This window comes from Xiphophorus maculatus, chromosome 5, assembly GCF_002775205.1.
Source record: "Xiphophorus maculatus strain JP 163 A chromosome 5, X_maculatus-5.0-male, whole genome shotgun sequence".
Lineage (NCBI taxonomy): Eukaryota > Metazoa > Chordata > Actinopteri > Cyprinodontiformes > Poeciliidae > Xiphophorus > Xiphophorus maculatus.
In genome coordinates, this window is record NC_036447.1 from 15,190,312 (window position 1) to 15,210,230 (window position 19,919).

The following is a 19,919-nucleotide window of genomic DNA, read 5'->3' on the forward strand; positions in this document are numbered from 1 at the left end:
TGCATAATAGATCTGACATAATTTACACACTCAATATCCATTTTGATTTGCTAAAACGTTAAATGATAATGTATTTTGTTCTTTTAAAATGATATTTACACAAAGCAGTTTTAAGAGTATCAGAACACGATATTGAGAGAATGAATACAAATTTTCATCTCTTCCATTAGTTACAGCAACTAATGGAAGAACGTTGATTGTGCGGTAATGGGTGTACATAAGCACAAAGATGAAAATCCCTCATACATATATGCGCATAAGAGAAGGTTCCTGTTTTTCAAACAAGATCAAATTAAACACAGAGTCCCAGTAATAAAGCCCATATAGGCTTATTATCTGCACTCACTGCAGTAGGTGTGCGGTTGAATACGATGGCACAATATTAAAACTCTGTCACTTTGGAGTGAACAGACATTGCTGACGGTCTGTGTGCCACAACATGCATCAATCAATCTCCACCCCTCTCCTGCCCTGTGGTTTTAGTGGTTTTCTCCAGACTGGTGAACATCCAGGCTAATTGCAGGTTTCATCCTCTCAAAAGAAATCCAGTGTGGGGTTAAACATGGGATTTTGTTCACTTATTTTTGGTTTAGCCATATAAGGACATCCTGGAAGTAATTATGAGCCTGGGGGAGAAAAAAAATAGAAGGGCTTCCATTGGGACTCTGTACTGTAGATGCATTATTTTTAAAAATGAGTCATATTTAATAGTACATACCTTGCCCTGTGTACTGGTTAGATACATTAGTCCTAAGAAAAGTGCCTGATTTTTGCAAGGCTTTAATTATCCTCACAATTTTGTTCACTGACACAATCAATAAAGAAAACACAAAAATGTTGCTTTTCCTGTGAATTATTCAGGTAGCTACTTGTAGCCCACACTTTACCTCTGCCTTGTGATTTATTATGCCAAAACAATCAAAGCTTCAGTTGGAAAATTCACCGGAAACAAGCATTTGCTGCACTGAGCTGCTTATCCCTCTTTTTCTCTCAGTGGGTGAGTTTGTTTTTCCTGCAGACCACAAACCTATGGTTTGGTAGACTAAATTACATTTCTCTTTAGACATGAGAGGGGGCGGAGGAAATTTATGAGAGTGAATGTGTGTTTCTTTGGCCCTGCAATCATCATCATCATCATCATCATGCCAGTCTGAGTTTGTTTTCAGCTCACTTTCTGGAACAAATACACCTTTGTGTGTCTGCTACACACACAGAGAGAGAGAGAGACCCGGAAGGAAGTGATGCAATGAGCCCAATTAAGGATTCATATATACGGCGGTGTTTTGGAGTGTTGTAGCATTTCCATACATCGTGCATCAACTACCAACTTTGGTACGGAGCTCAGAACAGGCATTGGATTTTACTTAGTGCCATCGTCTTTACTATACCTGGATTGCTGCTGAAATCTCCTACACAGACTCAATCTGAGGTATAAAAATGTAATTGATCTTCAATTTACTGGCATTATTTTTGACTTTGTGCTTTAATATTCAGCTTTCATTTTAAATAGTAGAAATAATTTATTTCTGGTCATTTCTGATATCTGTGCATTTGTTTGTTGGTCAGACGTGGTTCTGTCTCAAACATGTTTTAAAGTCAATGCTGCTTAGCTCACATTTAGATTTGCAGATTCAAGATGTTAGTTTATTATTTCTTATCTACTATGTTAAGGCTTGCCAGTAAATTAAAATGTAATGGATTGGAACTGAACCTATCTTTTTTGCATGCAGGAATGGCTTCCATAATGAACTGGCGGGAATTGGTTGCAGGGATAAACACTAACTTATTACTAACATTTGTGTTCTTCTGTTGCAGAATGAAGCTTATCATTATAACATTTTGCCTTATTGGAGCAGCTTTTGCTAACCCAGTAAGTATAAAACTCATTTAAAAAATCAAAACTCTTGAAACAGGCCAACATTTCTGACAACATTTACTTAATGTTTTGCTTTTAGTTTTTAAAAAATATATTGTGTCAAGAAAACTGAAATAAGAGAAGAGATATTCTGAGATAGCTACTCAATAAAAAAACAGGAACCTTCTGAATACCTGAGTGTATGATGATGTCCCTCTTTGTTTTGTTTTTTACAGATTTTACACAACATTTTGGTATCAACTGAGTCTGAATCAAACTCTGTAAGTAATATTTCCACCCTTCTCCCTGAATTTAATTACCCTGAACACTCAACCTCCCCAGAGATGCTTGACTGTTTTTACTACTAAATGTAAATGTTAATGCAGTTGGAATCATCCCTCCTAAGTATCTGCTTGCACAGTTGCTATTTAGGAGAAACTACGCTTAGGGGCAAAGTGGCTCCTGATATAAAAATAATCAAACTTTATCTTTAGCTTATTAAATGCAAGAAAAGCAGCAGTAATACCAGTTACTCTTTGCTAAAAAGGCTAAAACCCTTTATTCATGCTCCGTCAATGAGCTGAGGAGAATGATCAGAATCGCTCTCTGCATCAAGAGAGGAAGAACATAAAAGCAGCAGAAAACTGTATAAGCAGATTATACTCCAATATTAAACTCAGGTTTTAACTGAGTTGCACTGATTCAGAGTGTGTGTGATATAAAGGATGTTTTCTAAACATCCTTTATATCACATTATTATTTAGAAAATAATGGCATGAATTTTGCACTTCTATTTACAGAAACCTAAGATAAAAATATGTAAGATTGGGTAGTAATTAAAAATGTTTCCCTTGTAAATATATGTAGCTTACATAAAGTCCTGAAATATTTGACATCTTGAGTATCCAATAATTCAAATGAAGGTAAATGAGTTTGGGATGACTGAAAATATAACGCTGCAAAATTAGACCTTGAATATGAAATACTCAGCACCCTCCCGTCATTAAGCTCCACCTACAAAGTTCAGGGTGATACTAAAAGTACTTTTTCCACTTTCCACAAGAACTGTCCCAGAAAAAAACACTTAATGCCTGAAAAAGTGTCCTGAAGCAGGAATACATTTTCATGCACACATTTAATCAGAATTGTGTGTTAACAGTGCTGTGAACAACTTATCTTAATGGGCATAAAAATGCTTCTTCAACAGAGTCAGCAGGAAGGCTAACAATAGGTGTGGTACAGACCTCAAGACAATTCCCACTGCTGACATTATATTGTTTGCAAGGATGCATATCTGTCTCCAGACATTTATGCAGCAATAGCTCTGCCTGAGCCTGAGCTTGTCAAGAAGGAGGTTTTTAATGAATGTTTTGGTTGTTGATATTACAGTCATGATGTGTAATTAAATCTAATTAAAACTACTGGGGTGTGTGCTCATAAAGGTTTCTTTTTTTTTCTTTTCCAGACTGAAAGTTTGTCAGATTTAGAGTCTTCTGAAAATAACACATCAGAGCTTCAGGTAAATATATATATATATATATATTTTTTTTTTTTTTAAGTTCACAAAAAAACATTCTCAATTTTTAGTTAAACGTGGTTGTCTGTTTTTACTCTTTGGGATACAGAGCTCTGAGGAAAGCACCTCCAACCAGGTGAGATATTTTGAATTCCAGAAATGAGCTTGATCCATGAAGAAATTGTATTTTGGATAATTGATGCCACATAACTCTAAAACATTTTGAAATGATGTGCTATAAATGTGTCTTTTTGTAAACAGAGTTCGGAATCTGAATCAGTAGAATCCACTTCAGAGGACAAGGTGTGTTGGTCAATCATTCATATTCACTGTCATCAATTTCCTCAATGTTGTTTATGTTTCATACATTTAGAGTTAAAAGAAAAGTGCAAACCTCAAATCTTGGTAAATGAGCCAGAGAAACAACAAATGAAACTATATAAAGAATCTTGCAAAAGATTTCAAACAACATACATTTTTTCAGGGTTTTTTTTTCTTTTTTTGACATGATGTGATAGACAGATAAAAAGCAGGGCTTGATTGTGTGTGTTTCTATTGAACCACCCAACTTTAAATTTCTCCATAACTTTATTCCTCATTTATTGGTGTACTCCTTGTCATGCATAAGATGGTTTGCTTTCTAATGTCTGCTAACCAACACCCACAACCTCCACAAAACAGCTCTGAGAGTAAGTTACTCACTGGTCTGTGCCATTTACTGTTTAAGTGCATAATGAAGGCAGTTTGGTTGCACAAAATTTTATTTAGGAGCATGAAAGTCTAGGGGACAAAACAGAAGAATAGCAATGTTTTCAAAGATATTAAACTCCTTAAATAATTTTTCTTCCATTTGATAATTATGTCCTACTTTGTGTTAATCTATCACATCAAAGCCAAAAAAGATACACTGAAGTTTTGAATGTAACAAAATATAAAGAAGTTCAAGGATTACTTTTGCAAGACACTGTGATTCATAGAAACACAACCTTTGCCCAAATTAAACACAAATATAATGTTAGTTTTGCTGCATTACTATAAAACATTGTGCTGACTACCTAAAACTGTCTTCAAAAACAGACGTCAGAGGAGAGCGACAGTCAGTCGGATGAGAGTGATGGGGTAAGGGAAAAAGAAAAATAGTCGCCCACTAAATCTTCTCCATAGCTGTCAATTACTCATACATTTCATAATCTCTGCTCAGATGGACTCCATGGCTGAAACCAAAGACAACAGCATGGGCAGTGAGGAGAATGTTCGAAAGGTTGTAGAAAACATATTTTACGTTCTTGATTTTAAACTAAACCATAATTGCACCGATGTAAACCTGGGCTTCCTTTAAACCCTGCAGCAGAGTTGGGTGAGAGTGTTTCCAAGTGTCATCAAAGAAGGAAGTGGAGAAGACAACACGAGCACAGAGGTCACAGGTCACCCAGGACTCCTGAACAACGAGCTGAGCGGTAAACAGCCAACTCACACCAAGAAAGTTCAGATCCGCACCAAGCAACCTCTGTTGGAAAAGTCCACCGACGGCAGCGACACCACCAGCGACAGCGCAGACGCCAGTGACAGCAGCGATGTTTCAGCTGCTTCAAGCGACAGCACTGACAGCAGCAGCAGTGAAAGCCAGGAGAGCCAGGAGACAAGCGACAGCAACGATAGCAGCACTGAAAGCAAGAGCACAGAAGACAGTAATGCCAGTGACAGCGCCGAACTGGAACAAGTCAGGGCCAAAAACTGTGTGAATAGTACGCAGAGCTGTGAAAGTGAGGAGTACTTTCTGCAGAGTATAGGAGATGATGCTCATTCACCGAGTGAGCATCTGCTGGTGCCAGACGAGGATGACAGGGAACTGAGCCTCAGGAGATGATGAAATGCAACCTCTATGTTTGTCATATCAGAGTTTTACTTAATGACCAGTTAAAAGACTAACGAGTGTTCAACTCTGAACATTGATTCTGCCATAATGCGACCTGCCGCTGATTGACTAAGTGTAAAAAATTACTGTGGTAATATAGCCTACACATATATTTTGCTTTGATAACATGTGAGAAATAAAATTAATATAACCATTGTATTCAGGACTGTTGTGCTGGCAATTAGACCTGCACTATTACACAGAGACAATGTATCAGTACGCAGGAGCTTGCATTTATTGAAATAGAGATCTTTTTTTGTCCATCAGTCAAGAAATTCAGTAAATATGCTACAATGTTTTTGTCTAATAAATTCTTTAGGAACATACTGTACTGTTTTCACTTATTTACGCGCAAAACAATGATTACTAGAGGAAAAATGTGTGCTAAGCTTTGTGATGAAGCTTTCATGTGGCAGCATAAAAAGATAAATATGGAGTTCATTGCAAAAGTTTTGAAATCCCTTGAAATTTTTTACTACAAACTTTCATTTATCTGAATCAAAATATACGTCACTAGGCAACACATATCAATGGATAATTTTGAAGCAAAATGAAATGAGATACAGGTATATCATTTGTATTTGTCTTAAAGACAATCTGAAAAGTGTGACATCCATTTTCCCTTAGCTCCACCGCAGTCAAGTTAGTTTCAAGAATGTTTTAGGGCTGTAGTCCTGCTGTAAGGTGAACCTTCAGCTCAGCCCCACATCTGTTACAGCCTAAAAATGTCTGTTCACCACAACATTCAGGTATTTAAACATATAGTTGACTACCCAATAACATGGCCGGTTAGCTCAGTTGGTTAGAGCGTGGTGCTAATAACGCCAAGGTCGCGGGTTCGATCCCCGTACGGGCCATCTGTAACTTTTCCTTCCTTTTAAAATGCGGTTTTTCATTTATTTAATTTGAATTTACACAGAGTGACGCAATGGTAGCATTAACTTCAGAAACTTTTGGCTACGGTCTGTACCATTTTTCCCCTGAAATTGCTGTTTGGAAATGTTACCACTAGAGGGCGACAACGGCATGTCTATTCTGTTTCCCTTTAGAACGGGAATGTACAGTACAGTATCTGTCTTGTTCAACTAGGTCCTAAGTTTAGAATGATATTGCAAGAATTATGTATGTAAATACAAGTTTAAGGATGGTATTATTTTTACTTCTTGATTCAGTTATATTTTTTAGCAAGGTTCTGTTCACTCTCCAATCGAGTAGTTGTCTGGGGTTAAAAACGCACTTCGATATACAGCACCCCCAAAACAGGATTAAGCACATAGAGAAAGATAGAATCATTAGTTGTCATAATAGTAAGAATAATAAAGCTCCAGCATGTGATCATTACTTGCAGTTAAGGCTAAATTATCTTATTTGATTAAACTTGGTAAATAAGTATTGTCAAATTGGAAATCACTCAATTCCTGTGATGGTTGCAAAGTAAATAAGTGATGTAAGGCCAAATTGTAATGAATTTGTATGCATTTGTATACATTCTGAATATTAATAAAGCACCTCTTAATAGTTCTAGTATTATCTGACAACTATAAATGTAATTTTTAAAGCACAGCATATCTGAAGTAATACAAATACTTTTTTAGATTTTCACTGTGAAAAACAGCAAGTTATCTATAGACCTAAAGCATTTCAAACGGCCAGAACTTCTTCCTTAAGGATGGCATAAAACTGTTTTCTTTCAGAACATAATACAGGAGTTGAAGAAAAGTGTATAAAGTCTCTAGAAAACGTTTATTGTATCAGAATGAAGAACTAAACCTATCTGAAAATGAAGTGTACAAACAAAAATAAAGTTAGAGTGGATCAACATTTGACTTAGGACTGACCAGTGCACTCTAGACAAGCATATTTTTTTGTACATTTTCAAAAATGTACAAAACAAGTGACAAGTTTTCAACTTGCATAATTACAGCACTTAATGCAAAACAACATTTTAGAAAAATGCACTAAACACCATTAAACATGTGTTTACTTCTATGTTAAGGTCACATAATTATCTGGGAAAGTGAGATTTCAAGTGTTCCTTCAGAGAAGGTATTGTAGGAAACTCTTTGTGGCACACATGGCAGCGGAGAGGTAGTTTCAACAATTCACTGGAACCTTCTTTAACAGTGACTTTTCCACATGTCTCAAGCATCTGAATAACATCTGTTGGGGGGGAAAAATAGAGTATGCATTCTTTCAAATACTGTAGTTAAGCTATTAAATACAGTGAAATATGCATAAAATGGTAACAGACATAAATGTATTCCCACCATCAGAATCAATGAAATACTCCGTTGTAAAAGAGTTCCAGTGCTTCTTGTTCTTCAAGCAAGGAGAGTCAAAGTCCTGGCTGATCACATGGAGGTGGATGTGACTGTAAAAGAAAGTAAATAAGCATTTCTTTATCTGTTCGATCAGATCAGGCATTAACATAAATATCTTTTGTGAACATGAACATGTTGGTGAAGTTTATGACCAACATGAAATGTATATTTTCCTGATATAATAAACTAAAAAGACATTTAAAGATTTCAAAAATTTAAGTGTAGAAACAGAACACTGTTTGTAAAGGCCGAGAGACATGTTGTATTCCAGTAGACTTTACAAGTTTATCTGAAAATATGAAGCCAATATCATGTAAATAAACAGCTAATGACTGAAAAAAACAGTCATTAGCTGTTCAGGTTTTTACCAACAGCAGTCACATTGCTAGGTAACAGGAGTAATAACACAGCCTTTGCTTACCTCATACTTGGGATAGCGTGGTAACCTGACCGGAACCGAAGTGTGCTGGAATCTGGGCACTGCTGGATCATGCGGTCAGCAACCTGCTGCATGTGTTTCAGAAGATCACAGTGCTCTCCACGTAAAGCCTTCAGGCTGGGAATCGACTGCCATGGAAGGACTAACCAGTGGTAGCGAGCTTTGGGGTATTTGTCTGTAATCACAACAACCTTATCATCCTTGTAAACCTGAAAAGCAGAGAAAGTTTCACTTCAAGGTACAAATTAGGCTGTGGGAAAGCATGACCGAGGTTTTACATCATTTTTTAAGGTACCGACCTGCATCTGAGGATCTTGCATTGAAGTTTTCAGACCTTGGCTCCAATGTCCGACATTTTCCTACAACATATGAGGAATCAAAATTTTTAAAATTTAATCTTGTTACATGTTCAACAGACTGCAACACAATCAAAATAATAAAAGCAACATCTTAAGCACAAGGACATATTTTTCCTCACATTTGTTTTTGTGTTTTCTGCATGACGTACTGATGGAGAGCCATTTGTGTTCTGCTTAGGAGCTTTTAGAGTCTGAACATTTTTCTGGCCATCACTGTTCTCCGACGTTTGCTCTCTTGGACTTTTGATGCTGCTGTGGTGCCCAGAGAGATCTTCTTTGAACTGTATGGTGTACGGGTAAAGCTGATTAACAACATGGAGCTTCTGTCCAGGTTTTATTCTGACCTCATTGCCTTTCCCCACCACCACAAGGTCTACTGAGGTGGGGTTTAAGCCCAGCTTTAAAAAAGAAAAAACAAAATTGTGAAAGTAAGAATTAGTTCATAAGCAGTAAAGGAATTTTAATCCAAAAAATGTTTCAGCAAACATGATGAATCAAAATTTTGCAGTCTTACCTGTTTAACTTTGACATAACCTTTGTTGCACTCAGCTTTCAGTTCAACTGGGAAGGAAGGGATAGCGGTCATTTAGGTAAAGCTCAATTAGAGAATGTGTCTACATTATTATCACTATACCTTCACAAAACATAATATAGGTGCTGGACATTTTCCCCACTCACATTTTGTACATTTTATACTTGACTTCAAAGATATACAAAGGAGCTATTTTCTATAGCACATTTAAAACCCACCTTGACGGTGGGAGATTATGTCTAACCCAATTCCGTCCACTTTAATGAAATATGGTTATGTGACTCCAACTCCAGCAAAAAGCTGTTTAAAGTTATCAGAGATTATGACCCCTGATAGAACCAAACTATAAATACAGCAACACAATCCCTAAAAGAGTCACACTCCTCCCCTAAAAAGACAAGTCTTTCCACCTTAACAGGTGAAATGCATGAGAGCCAATAAACATAAATAAAGAAAAAAACATTTTCTTAAAATATTTACCACCCCAAAATTTCCTACTTTACCTGTTACCCACTATGCTGTTATAGGATTTTATTACTGACCCAAAACCCTGGCAGTAATCGTTACTACTTTTGCACCAACATGTTTATCGAGTAAGTAGCATTCTAAGCAATATAGCACACTGATGCTAGCATGCAAACTGGTGTTGGGTACCTTGCTGCCGAGAGCATTTCTTGTCTTTAATTGTCGTTTCTGGGCCTCGCCCAACAACAACCGCACGTAAATGAGGTAACGGGATTGGTTTATGGGTACCTTCTTCACTGACAAGCCAGCAAATAGGCATTTTATCATTTTTTAAATCTTTTTTTTTTTTTACCATTAGCAAGATATAGGTTGCAGTCCCCGCTTGGTGATGACTGGGCTAACGTCTCGCGAGATTATAACGTGAACTGGGCTGGTGTGTTTTCGCTTGGCACGAGGGTCAGAAGATTCTGGAAGAAAGGCTTTCTGTGAGGCTGCCGCTTGTTGTCTTCATTTAAGGTTGGAAAACAGTTATTGTCGCACGTTTTATTTCTGTCACTGTCAGCTGTGCTTAGCGTGGTCAAAGGCCAGATGGGCATACCAGCTAGCAGTTTAGATTTGACCTGGTCAAGTAGCTAAATTAGCTACGAAGGGCCTCATCAGTTTCAGTTTATGTGCCGATCCAACCAGCGGTTTAACCTGCGATTGTGTGGAAGGTTAATACTCAGGCACATTAAATCATATACAATCGTAGAAAAACACTTGTAATTGCCCAGGAATCCTTCTTCTAAAAAAAACCCCAACCCCAGCTATATTATATCTAGGAAATACTCAAAACTAGTTTCATCAATGTTGTTATTATGAATCGAAACTTAAGCCTTAATTGGCACCCAGATTCAACCTAACGACTAGAGACCAGTTTGGCACATTTTATAAATCGCTTAACGCGAAACGTGTAACGTTTGTTGATTTATGAATACGACGACCAATAACTACCAAATCATTCATGAATGAATCTTGTCATAAACAAACGCTTGCCAAAATACAAAAAGGAAATCAATTTGTTGTGGAAATTATTTGCGTTGTGTTGTAAAAGAAACAAAAAAAACTTAAGGAGGACTTCAAGTATGCAAACGTTAAGTTACAGCATTTTAAGTCTAAAATTCCCTGAAACATTACCAAAAAAGGCTTAATTTCTAACTTTCTTATGTACTGTTATATGATTTTTCTACAAACTTGCATGAATGGGTTGATTTTTAGGTGATTTCAGTTATTTTTAGAATAACTGTCCTTTTATTTAGCCCAAGCTTTCACATTCCTTACCATGAAGTACAATATTTTTTTTCTTCCCCAGTTAAAGTGGCAGAGAAAATTCTGCCAGGTAAAACAAGTTGCTTTTCTTCAGTATGTTGTCATTGAGGTATGGCTTTGAAATAACCAATACTTATTAAATATTAGTTCATATAATATGATGGTTCATGTCATCAACTTAAAAATGTAAACAAAACAATGCTTCCCTGAAATGTTAAGGAGATTGTTGGGGGTAACAGTTTTGTGTCAGTGTAACTGTACTCATGAGATTTAGCTACTGGAATAAAAGGGGGAAAGCATGTGTTTAAAGGCTTAAACTTGGTCATTTCACACAACAGTTGAAGTTTCTGACAAGAGTTCAAATGTTCATAGCAAGTTGTGTCCAAAAAAGCCCCACATTGTTTCACTCCCTGTGGAGTTTACTAGCGTTTAAAACACTTGGAACAGGAGATGGTGCTGTGTGTACTGGATTGCCTGTTGTATGTGGGTATTTTGTCTGAGCTGGAAGAGTTGGATTTGTTAGGTTCTGAAGAGAAACACTCGATTTAGACTACGAGAATTTAATTTTTACCAAAATTTGTCTTTTGAAATTCTCTTAAAATTTATACTTTGATGTTGCTATGCACTGACAGACTAAGTTAATTTCATTGGGTACTTCAAGATATGATTCTTGACACTTATGTTTTTTTTTTTTTCTCTTTTTCCGTTTCTTAAGATCATCTGAAAGAGGCAACGATGGTGAAAGAAACAGGCTTTTATGACACACTTGGTGTGAAACCCAATGCAACTCCAGATGAACTTAAAAAAGCCTATCGCAAATTAGCCTTGAAGTATCACCCTGACAAAAACCCTACTGAAGGGGAAAAGGTTTGTCCCCTTGATGTTGTTATCAATAACCACAGCAGCTGTGGCGGTTTTTTAATCTTGTTTTTTTTTTTTTTTTGTAATTTTTTTTCCCCCTGAAGTTCAAACAGATCTCGCAGGCATACGAGGTTCTGTCAGATGCCAAGAAGAGAGAGGTGTATGACCGTGGAGGTGAAAAGGCTATAAAAGAAGGAGGAACAGGCGGCGGCAGTGGTGGCGGTGGTTTCACATCACCCATGGATATCTTTGACCTATTTTTTGGTGGAGGTAGTCGAATGCACAGAGAACGAAAAGGTGAGAGCAAATGTTTGGAAAAACTCACAGTGGCTCCTGAAGACATGAAGTGAATGCTGCGTAGTATTTCTAAATAATATACATCAGAATTTCTATTAAGAGAAAGGAAAATAATGTCAAATATTATATAATAATGAACAGTACAAATAAAAAAAGTTAATTTATCTGCCAGATAAAGGTGGTTGGTGCTGATATGTACAGTGGTATGCAGAATTGGGCAAACAATAGGATTCTTGTGTAATGTAGTTCATAACATTTACTACTAGAGGACAGAGCAGGAAGGTTAGTGCCACTGTTGCCTTCAAAAAGTTTCTTGTAGGATTTATTTTTAGCTTTTAGTAATTCCCAAACCTGTCATATTTTCTTCCTTCTGAACATTAAGAAAGATGAGTGATGAACCTGTCCAATGTTTGAATGTGCTGCTTTTTCATGTTGAGAAACAGGAGCTATATTTTCTGAAGTGTTCCATCTGGCATTGTATTGCCCCTCTCAAGATATATTGTCATGAAAATAAGATGGTGCTACGCAAGTCATCAGTTTTCACTATACTGGGAAGCAATAGTGGATTCATTCACACATAGATGTTTGGTAGATAAACATGATGTTGGCTGAATCTTGGAAGATAAATTAGAAAAAACATGAGGAAAGGTTGTTCCTTGCTCTCGTTTTTTTTTCTTTTCTTCCACTTACTTATGCATTGAGTTTTTCTTGGTGGTTGCATTTTATATGCATAAAACCAAGCCACTGTTGAAATGGCTTCTGTATATTTGTACTAAATGTTTGTATTTATACAATTAAAATGGAGTGAAAATTGATCGAGAACGCTGTAAATTTGAGTCTGGAAAGTTTAGAATAATAAAGATGCGTAGAGACCCTGGTAATAGTATACAACACACCATCACTATAAAATATTTTGTGAAGCTTCGATCAACAGAATCATGTAAGAATTTTGATGGGTTTTCTTACAACATATCAGTCTAGTGAACTGACCCTAGAAAATTGAAGAACAAAGTGGATTTTGCATACAATAAATAACAGATAGTAATCAAAGGTTGGTGACAGATCTTTAGATGATGTATCTAAATTGTCTAAAATATTTTCCAAGTTATTGCCCAAAATTAAGCCTTTTTATGTAGATATTAAGGTGCATAATTGTTGTGAATCTTATACCCGAAGCCTGTGAAATGTTTTACAGTGATGTGTTTTATTTCACCACAGGAAAGAATATAGTTCATCAAATCACTGTGACCTTGGAAGATCTTTACAACGGAGCAACAAGAAAACTTTCTGTACAGAAGAACTGCATCTGTGAGAGATGTGAAGGTAAACACTTCTGCAGTTTTAAGTCCTGAGGTTTGCAAAAATATTCTTATTACACACAAAGTAGTTTGTTTTATTCATTGAATGATGGTGTTTGTTTACTGTCAAAAACTAAAGCAGTCATTATTATTGACAAAAACTAATCCACTATTCCACTTGTGGCATGCACTTAAAATTTTTACGGTAAGACTCCAAATCTCTCAATCAAGATGAAACACCTTTCTTCTATAATGTTAAAAGTACTATTTTATGAAGATTAAAGAAGTTAGGAATTAGAAGTTAGATTTTTTATTTTTTCCTGGGTCAAAAATAGTGATTTAATGCTTAAACATTTTTCCCAATCTCATAAGACCAACATTGTGTTGTCACCAGAAATCATTTCATAATTCTTAGTGGATGTCATGAGCATAACTTACCCAGCAGAGCAAATAACATTTAGGTATCGATGTTTAATAACAAAAAGAAAATCCTTAGTAGCTCAAGTTTAATATAAACGCTAGATGTGGTGCTGAAAGCCTTTTTCTGATGCTGCGGCGGATCAGCATTCACACAGTCGCCTTCACAAACTGCCCTTTTCAGATTCTCCGTCTGCTATAACTCACAAGCTCATGAAATATTGTGTGCGTTTGAGGTTAATAGCCATATTTCATCTACAGTTGTGTCATCACTCTGATGCAGAATGACCTTTAGTTTCCACCATGTCTCTAAGGTTTACCTTTGGCAGAGAATCTGTGAAAACATCAAAAAGCAGGGATGTTTTCAGCAGGCAAATCATTAAAACACACAAAGGAGTCGTTATCTGAGGAAAAGGTTGAGGCCTCCTCCAGCTCCTCGGTGGTCTGTGTGCTTCTGGAATGTTGGAAGTTAACTGTTAACTGACTCACTTGTCAAACCAAGTAATTATTTAAAAGGTTCTTTGTTGGAACAGGTTCAAAATGTTGAATTCAATTAGTATGGCAACAACCTTTTAAGCTGGTGACAAAATGTTTTTCTTGCTTGTTTTTAATTCCTGAGCTGCTTGTAATAAAATGTTGAAAACGATTCAATTCTACTTCACACTTATGTGCTAATATATGTTGGTACATCACATAAATTCCCACAAAATCCATTTAAATACATGATTATTTAAATGCCACTCCTATCCCATGTCAAGAATGTGCTTGTATTCTATATTTTTCCACAGTGCTGATGATTTATTTATGTTGTTTCCTTTTCCTCCATGGCAGGTCGTGGAAGTCGTAAAGGAGCTGCACAGATGTGCATGTCCTGCCATGGCACGGGCGTGCAGGTACGCATGCATCAGTTGCTCCCAGGTATGGTGCAGCAGGTTTCCACTGTGTGCCACAACTGTCAGGGACAAGGACAGAGAGTCAGCCAGAAGGACCGCTGCAAAACATGCGCAGGACGCAAGATCATGCGACAGAAAAAGATTCTGGAGGTTCACGTTGACAAAGGTGTGACTTAATGAGTCTGTTTAAAAACCAAAAAGTGCTGTAAAGTTGCTGAGGCCGACGGTTGAACTCGTGAGCTGATGTTTTTCCACAGGAATGAAAGATGGGCAGAAAATAGTTTTTCATGGTGAAGGGGACCAGGAGCCAGGGCTGGAACCAGGTGATATCATAATCGTCCTCGACCAGCAGGAACATGCACTTTTCACCAGGTACAAAACAAAATAGGAAAAGACATGTTTTTCTGGACATTGTAGGTTAGTTTAGCAAGGTTTACATTATAAGGCGTTACAACAATATGTATACAAAATTTGAAAACTACATAAGTGAGACAGGAATAGTAACATGTTATTTTGTCTTTTAATGTGTTGTCTGCTCAGAAACGTCAAAATGAAATTACCTTAGTTGCTAAAGTTGTTTCTGTCCTCAGGAGAGGAGAAGACCTGCTCATGTCGATGGAGTTGCAGCTGGTTGAGGCTTTGTGTGGTTTTAAGAGGCCGGTTCAAACACTGGACAGCAGGACTCTCCTCGTTACGTCTCATCCAGGTAAATGTACCCATCAAACACACAGCAACCTGGATTTCTCGGATCTCATATGACGATCTGGTTTAATAATTGAAAATGCAATTTATTTAGTTGTTTCTAAAGGGTTTAAGTTGATCAACCTGTGGGAGTTTGTAAAGTATTCAAGACTGGACTGGATTTACATGGAAATAGCTGTGAATCTCCTGGGGCCTCATGCATAAAGTGTGTGCAGTTTTCACACTAAAACATGGCGAACGGAAAAAATTAGAAAAGTGCAGCGCACAAAAAAATCGGATGCATAAAGCCGTGCGCACACACATGGCTGTGCACCTTTCCTTTATAAATCCTAATTTGCGGGAAATAGAGCGCAGCTGCTGGTCCGCTCTGTCGCCTCCATAAATACAAATGTAAATTAGTATAAATACCCGGAAGTCTGCTACGTTAAGCAATAACCATGGCAACGTCCTTGTTTGAAGCAGCATAAGTATTTATAATAATAATAATAATTATATATTTTATTTAAAAGGTACTTTCAGGGCACATAATGTGACCTCACAAAAATAAAAATAGATTTTAAAGAGAAAACAAAATCCAAATTAAGATCGTGCAAATGCCTGTTTTAACAGTGGGGGAATGTGGACGTTTATTCTAAATAGTAGAATCATGTGCATGAGTTGTACATTTACAGAATAAAGATGCTTTATGTCCATAAGGCGCATTCACAAAGCGGGAATGGCTCGACTGAAGGATGACTGCAGCCGGACCGGTACCGCACGGCTCCTTCTTTAAGTTTTGCTCAGAGATCCAGGATGATCAGGCTGAGCAATCTAGACGCTGATAAACCATCATCAACATTTCTCAGCAGATCAATATGATCTCTGAACAAACGCTCCCTCTGAATTATTCCATTGGCGATGTTCTCCATCGCCAAAGCGCTCCTCAATTACGTGGCTCACCTTTGCGCAGCTACTTATATACGTGTGATTGCATACACAATTTGATCACCTTAAAAATAGTCAGACCTGTTGATTATTTTTAATCAGCAGGTTGGAGTTAATCTGCTGATCCAACCCAGTTTTTTTTTTTTTAGTGAGAATGAAATTACCCCATCGATGTATTTCATGCGCTTCGGCGCACGGACCGAAGCGTTACATCTTTATGAGACAAAAGCTGAGGAAAAGTACTATTTACATTGGAGTGAGGTTTTCACCTCCTTTTATTTTTATTTTCTTTATTTTGTTTGCGTGTTATGTTGTTGTCTGAGGATAAATGCGATTCAGTTTCATCGTTTACGTTTAAACAATAAAATATTAAAATCATGAAAAATATCGGGTTTGATGCTTCTTGGTCTAAATAACACCGAATGTAGTCAGAATTCAGTGTATTTAGGTGAGTTTTGACACTTCGTAGTTTGATATTGTCCACAGAAAAAGTTTGCGTGGCTGCCGCACATTTTCATGCCAGCGAAAGTGTGCGTATATTTACGCACACTTTGACCCAAAGTTCATTTTTACACATGCCAACTGGTGCGTAAAATATGGCGCCGCACATTTTTTGTGCGCTTGCACGCACGCTTTGTGCATGAGGCCCTGATCTTCTGTAGTAGAGCAGCAGAAACTTATTTATTGTTTCTGAGTTTTATTAAAGACTCTTGATGGAATATCCGGTCAAGTTTGCTATAGCCAATCTCCTTCTGTTTCCAACTACAGGGGAACTAATCAGGCCTGGAGACACCAAGTGTGTCCTCAGCGAGGGGATGCCTATGTATCGCAGACCTTTTGAGAAGGGACGTCTTATTATTCACTTTTCGGTAAGAGCTGTAGGATTTTATTTTCACTTCAATAAAAGCAGACTAATCCTTCCTGCTCCTTGACAGCAGACTGACACAGCTCTTCCAGAGCATCAGGCAGTAAAAAAAGGGCTTAATATCTAGCTAACATAGATATTAGTTAGATATTAACAGTAATGATTAGTCATTCCCCACAATCATTAGTTAGATGTATTATGTTCATATAATCATGTAAATATGTTATTTTAGTTGTTCTTGTTTAAAATCTTTGGACAGAGCTTCACGTGTTCATTCTCCCTGTAGGATTAGAAACTCATTGGCTTCACCAAACTGGAACAGATCACAATGTTCAAGCCTCGGCAATATTTTTAACAACTGTCTGCGGTTATTGCTGTTACAAAAAGCAATATATCAATTAGTATCCTAGTAAATTAAAACAACCTTTGTCATTTTCATTCGCATAGAAATGTTCCATTTGGTTGGTTTTTTTTCTTGTTTGTCTCTTTCTACCAATGACTAGATGAGGCAAGGCTTAAGTCTGGTGCTTTGGTGTCAACTAGCCACTTTTCTTGAATAAAAATGTTGTTTTTGACAGAGACTTCAGTATCACTTTATTTGTTGTTTAAATTGTTTTATGTATTTTGGATATTTAATTTTTCTTCCAGTTCCAGCATTAAATGTTTGTTTGAAATTAAAGTTTATTTCTCTTTTAGAGAGAATACTAGCATTATGCTATTATATTATTTAAAAATGATCTCAAAATAATGTTACCATTTATCACAATAACTTTTAACATTAGTTATTGTGACAGGCCTACAGATTATGTCATGCTAGCTTTAGTTAGCATTACCATCGTTGCTAAGGTAGGAGAGGCTCAACTTGTGAATTAAATCAATACTAAGATCTTGAGCACAGAAAAACAGTTGCAGTAGTTAATAATATCCCTGTGTTGAACTACCCTGTTTGCATAATCATTGCATCTTTTCACTATAGACTGGTCAAGAATAAATTAGGATTTTATTCATGTGAAAATGACACATCTGAGGAAATATCTACAGTAATTCCTGTTTGAGTCATACAGGATTTTATGTGACAGACAGGAGCAAAGTAGAGCATAATTGCAATATAGAAGGGAAAAATGTTTTGTTTTTGTTTTTTGAAGGTTCTCAAAACAACAATTACAGAAAGTGTGTGCAAACAGCCTCCCTGAGTCAGTGCTCTGCTTATGTCCACTAGGTGGTGTTCCCACCAGCCAATTTCCTCCCCAAGCACAAGCTGAAGGAGCTCGAGCGTTACCTCCCCGGAAAGATAGACACAGAGCAGACGGACAGCATGGACGAGGACCTCTACATCTACGCTGACCTGGAGGACTGTGACTTGGAGAGCAGAAGAAGACACAGACATCAGTACTACTACATGGACGAGGACGACTACGCCAGCACCGGGGGCGTTCAGTGCCACGCGTCTTAAACCCCAGCTTGAGACTCTGCCTTTTCCAAAATCCCCCATTTCTGATGCAATGCACCTTGTTGAAAGTTTGTGCACCTTTTCATCCGGTAACTCTGTCTTAGTTTGAAATTCCCCTCTAGCTCAGTCTTAAGAGTCCTGGCTCACTCTTCTTTTTTTTTTTTTCACCTAATTGGTTTTGGACTCGATGTTGGACTCCTCATTCCTTATGGGACCATATTTCAATTCTTTCTTCTTTTTATTTTCTGTAGCACTGTGGTTAAACATGAGGGCTGGTATCACAGTGTCTTTAAAAGAAAAGAAAGACTCTACTTGCATTTACACTAAAACCGATGCCAACATTAATTTAAAAAAAAAATTTTATTATTGTGGTGTTGCTTAATCTGTGGTCGTGAACAGCTCGTTAATGACTCTGTTAATTGTTTTTGAGGACCCAAAGTTCAGATGGAGGACAAGGCAGATTTATGTTGATACTTGATACTTTTTTTTTTTTTTGCTGGTTTACCCTTTAAAGGGCTATTTTAAAACATTTCTAAACAATCTTAAAAATATGACTGGAAGATGTGAGTTTGAAGAAAGGGAGCAGTACTGTTTTAGGTTCAAGCCACTAAATTGTAGATATTTCAAACTAATATTTAACTTTAGTATTTTACCTCTTCTGGGCTCAATTACTGTCTTGGGTTGGATATCGGACTGTTTTCTATGTGAAATTATTTTACGAAAGAAAACAATTTGCAGATGTTTAAAACCTTCCAGTTCCTTGAAAGCAACTGTTTTCTGGACAATTTGAAGATAAATTGGTAATGTTAATTTATGTTCATGCTGGTAATATTTGTTACAACAGTTGTTTAAAAAAAACAAAAAAAAAAACATGGGTACAAAGTGCCTGTTGTACCTACATTGTCAAAGAAAGATTAACCAGTGCCAGAATCCTCTCTGTAATTGCATGGTCTTGAAATCAGAAGAAAATATTGCATTCACATGTGGAACTGAGATGAAAAGTCAAAGTAGAATGTTGCATATTTTGATGTTTTGATGTTGGTACCGAAGTTGATAATTGTGTCTTATTCTTGTGCAACCTGGTCAGATCTAGGGAGGGATTTAAGATGGGGGAGTTTGAAGTGTGTGTGTCTGTTTCAACGCCTTATCATAACTCAACTTGAAGTAACTTGATTATGCAGTTAGTTTAAGTGATGATCTTTTCCCTGAATATTGTATGACCGTTCTGTTCGGGCACCTTCAAGAGATCTGCTTCTGACAGCAGGTCTGTTTCTGAAAGTCTGAGAAGGTAAAACTGAGATAAGTTAACTCGAGTTTTAATTTTAACTTAATCGATGTTTGGACCAAGAATGTTTGTGATCATGTTTTGTTAATAAATATCATTTTGGGGTCTGATCTGCGATGATATCTGGGAAACTTTAGTCACGCTGTAGTGCTGGGCAAAAGTTCACAATGGTCACAAGCTGGTGTGAGATTTTCAATGTACAACTTTGAGTTTGAAT

The 19,919-nt window shown here is 37.0% G+C and overlaps 3 protein-coding genes and 1 non-coding gene across 6 annotated transcripts; 3 read left to right on the plus strand and 1 right to left on the minus strand.

Moving 5' to 3' along the window:
- The first annotated feature begins 1,190 nt into the window (after positions 1-1,190).
- On the plus strand, positions 1,191-5,613 carry LOC102219073 (lisH domain-containing protein C1711.05-like). 2 transcript variants are annotated; one of them, XM_023333453.1, is made up of 9 exons: positions 1,191-1,429; positions 1,816-1,870; positions 2,092-2,136; positions 3,321-3,374; positions 3,481-3,507; positions 3,633-3,674; positions 4,449-4,490; positions 4,573-4,632; positions 4,723-5,613. In XM_023333453.1, the coding sequence occupies exons 2-9, from the start codon at positions 1,817-1,819 to the stop codon at positions 5,236-5,238; spliced, it is 840 nt and encodes a 279-aa protein (XP_023189221.1). In that variant the 5' UTR covers positions 1,191-1,429; position 1,816; the 3' UTR covers positions 5,239-5,613. The 2 variants fall into 2 exon arrangements, with proteins under 2 accessions (XP_023189221.1, XP_023189220.1); XM_023333452.1 differs by having other exon boundaries at positions 1,194-1,429; positions 4,720-5,613.
- A 456-nt stretch (positions 5,614-6,069) lies between these two features.
- On the plus strand, positions 6,070-6,143 carry trnai-aau. Its single transcript has one exon. It is a non-coding gene; the product is annotated as a tRNA-Ile (tRNA).
- An 867-nt stretch (positions 6,144-7,010) lies between these two features.
- On the minus strand, positions 7,011-9,804 carry aptx (aprataxin). Of its 2 annotated transcripts, none has more exons than XM_023334295.1 (7): positions 9,592-9,804; positions 8,920-8,966; positions 8,555-8,803; positions 8,346-8,405; positions 8,029-8,255; positions 7,554-7,657; positions 7,011-7,446 (listed from the first exon to the last, which is right to left on the minus strand). In XM_023334295.1, the coding sequence occupies exons 1-7, from the start codon at positions 9,755-9,757 to the stop codon at positions 7,292-7,294; spliced, it is 1,008 nt and encodes a 335-aa protein (XP_023190063.1). In that variant the 5' UTR covers positions 9,758-9,804; the 3' UTR covers positions 7,011-7,291. The 2 variants fall into 2 exon arrangements, with proteins under 2 accessions (XP_023190063.1, XP_014327294.2); XM_014471808.2 differs by having other exon boundaries at positions 8,525-8,803.
- A 15-nt stretch (positions 9,805-9,819) lies between these two features.
- On the plus strand, positions 9,820-19,812 carry LOC102232638 (dnaJ homolog subfamily A member 1-like). Its single transcript, XM_005807154.2, has 9 exons — positions 9,820-9,918; positions 11,426-11,577; positions 11,676-11,868; positions 13,087-13,191; positions 14,415-14,642; positions 14,734-14,848; positions 15,067-15,182; positions 16,871-16,971; positions 18,187-19,812. The coding sequence occupies exons 2-9, from the start codon at positions 11,446-11,448 to the stop codon at positions 18,418-18,420; spliced, it is 1,224 nt and encodes a 407-aa protein (XP_005807211.1). The 5' UTR covers positions 9,820-9,918; positions 11,426-11,445; the 3' UTR covers positions 18,421-19,812.
- Positions 19,813-19,919: the final 107 nt, after the last annotated feature.

Coding starts and splice junctions, on each gene's coding strand:
- LOC102232638 (XM_005807154.2), top strand. CDS start 11,446: ATGGTGAAAGAAACAGGCTTTTATGACACACTTGGTGTGAAACCCAAT. Junction 11,578..11,675: donor ACCCTACTGAAGGGGAAAAG/GTTTGTCCCCTT, acceptor TTCCCCCTGAAG/TTCAAACAGATCTCGCAGGC. Junction 14,643..14,733: donor GGAGGTTCACGTTGACAAAG/GTGTGACTTAAT, acceptor GTTTTTCCACAG/GAATGAAAGATGGGCAGAAA.
- aptx (XM_014471808.2), bottom strand. CDS start 9,757: ATGGTAAAAAAAAAAAAAGATTTAAAAAATGATAAAATGCCTATTTGC. Junction 8,804..8,919: donor GTTATGTCAAAGTTAAACAG/GTAAGACTGCAA, acceptor TCTTTTTTAAAG/CTGGGCTTAAACCCCACCTC. Junction 7,658..8,028: donor CACGCTATCCCAAGTATGAG/GTAAGCAAAGGC, acceptor TTTCTTTTACAG/TCACATCCACCTCCATGTGA.
- LOC102219073 (XM_023333452.1), top strand. CDS start 1,817: ATGAAGCTTATCATTATAACATTTTGCCTTATTGGAGCAGCTTTTGCT. Junction 1,871..2,091: donor GAGCAGCTTTTGCTAACCCA/GTAAGTATAAAA, acceptor TGTTTTTTACAG/ATTTTACACAACATTTTGGT. Junction 4,491..4,572: donor AGTCGGATGAGAGTGATGGG/GTAAGGGAAAAA, acceptor ATCTCTGCTCAG/ATGGACTCCATGGCTGAAAC.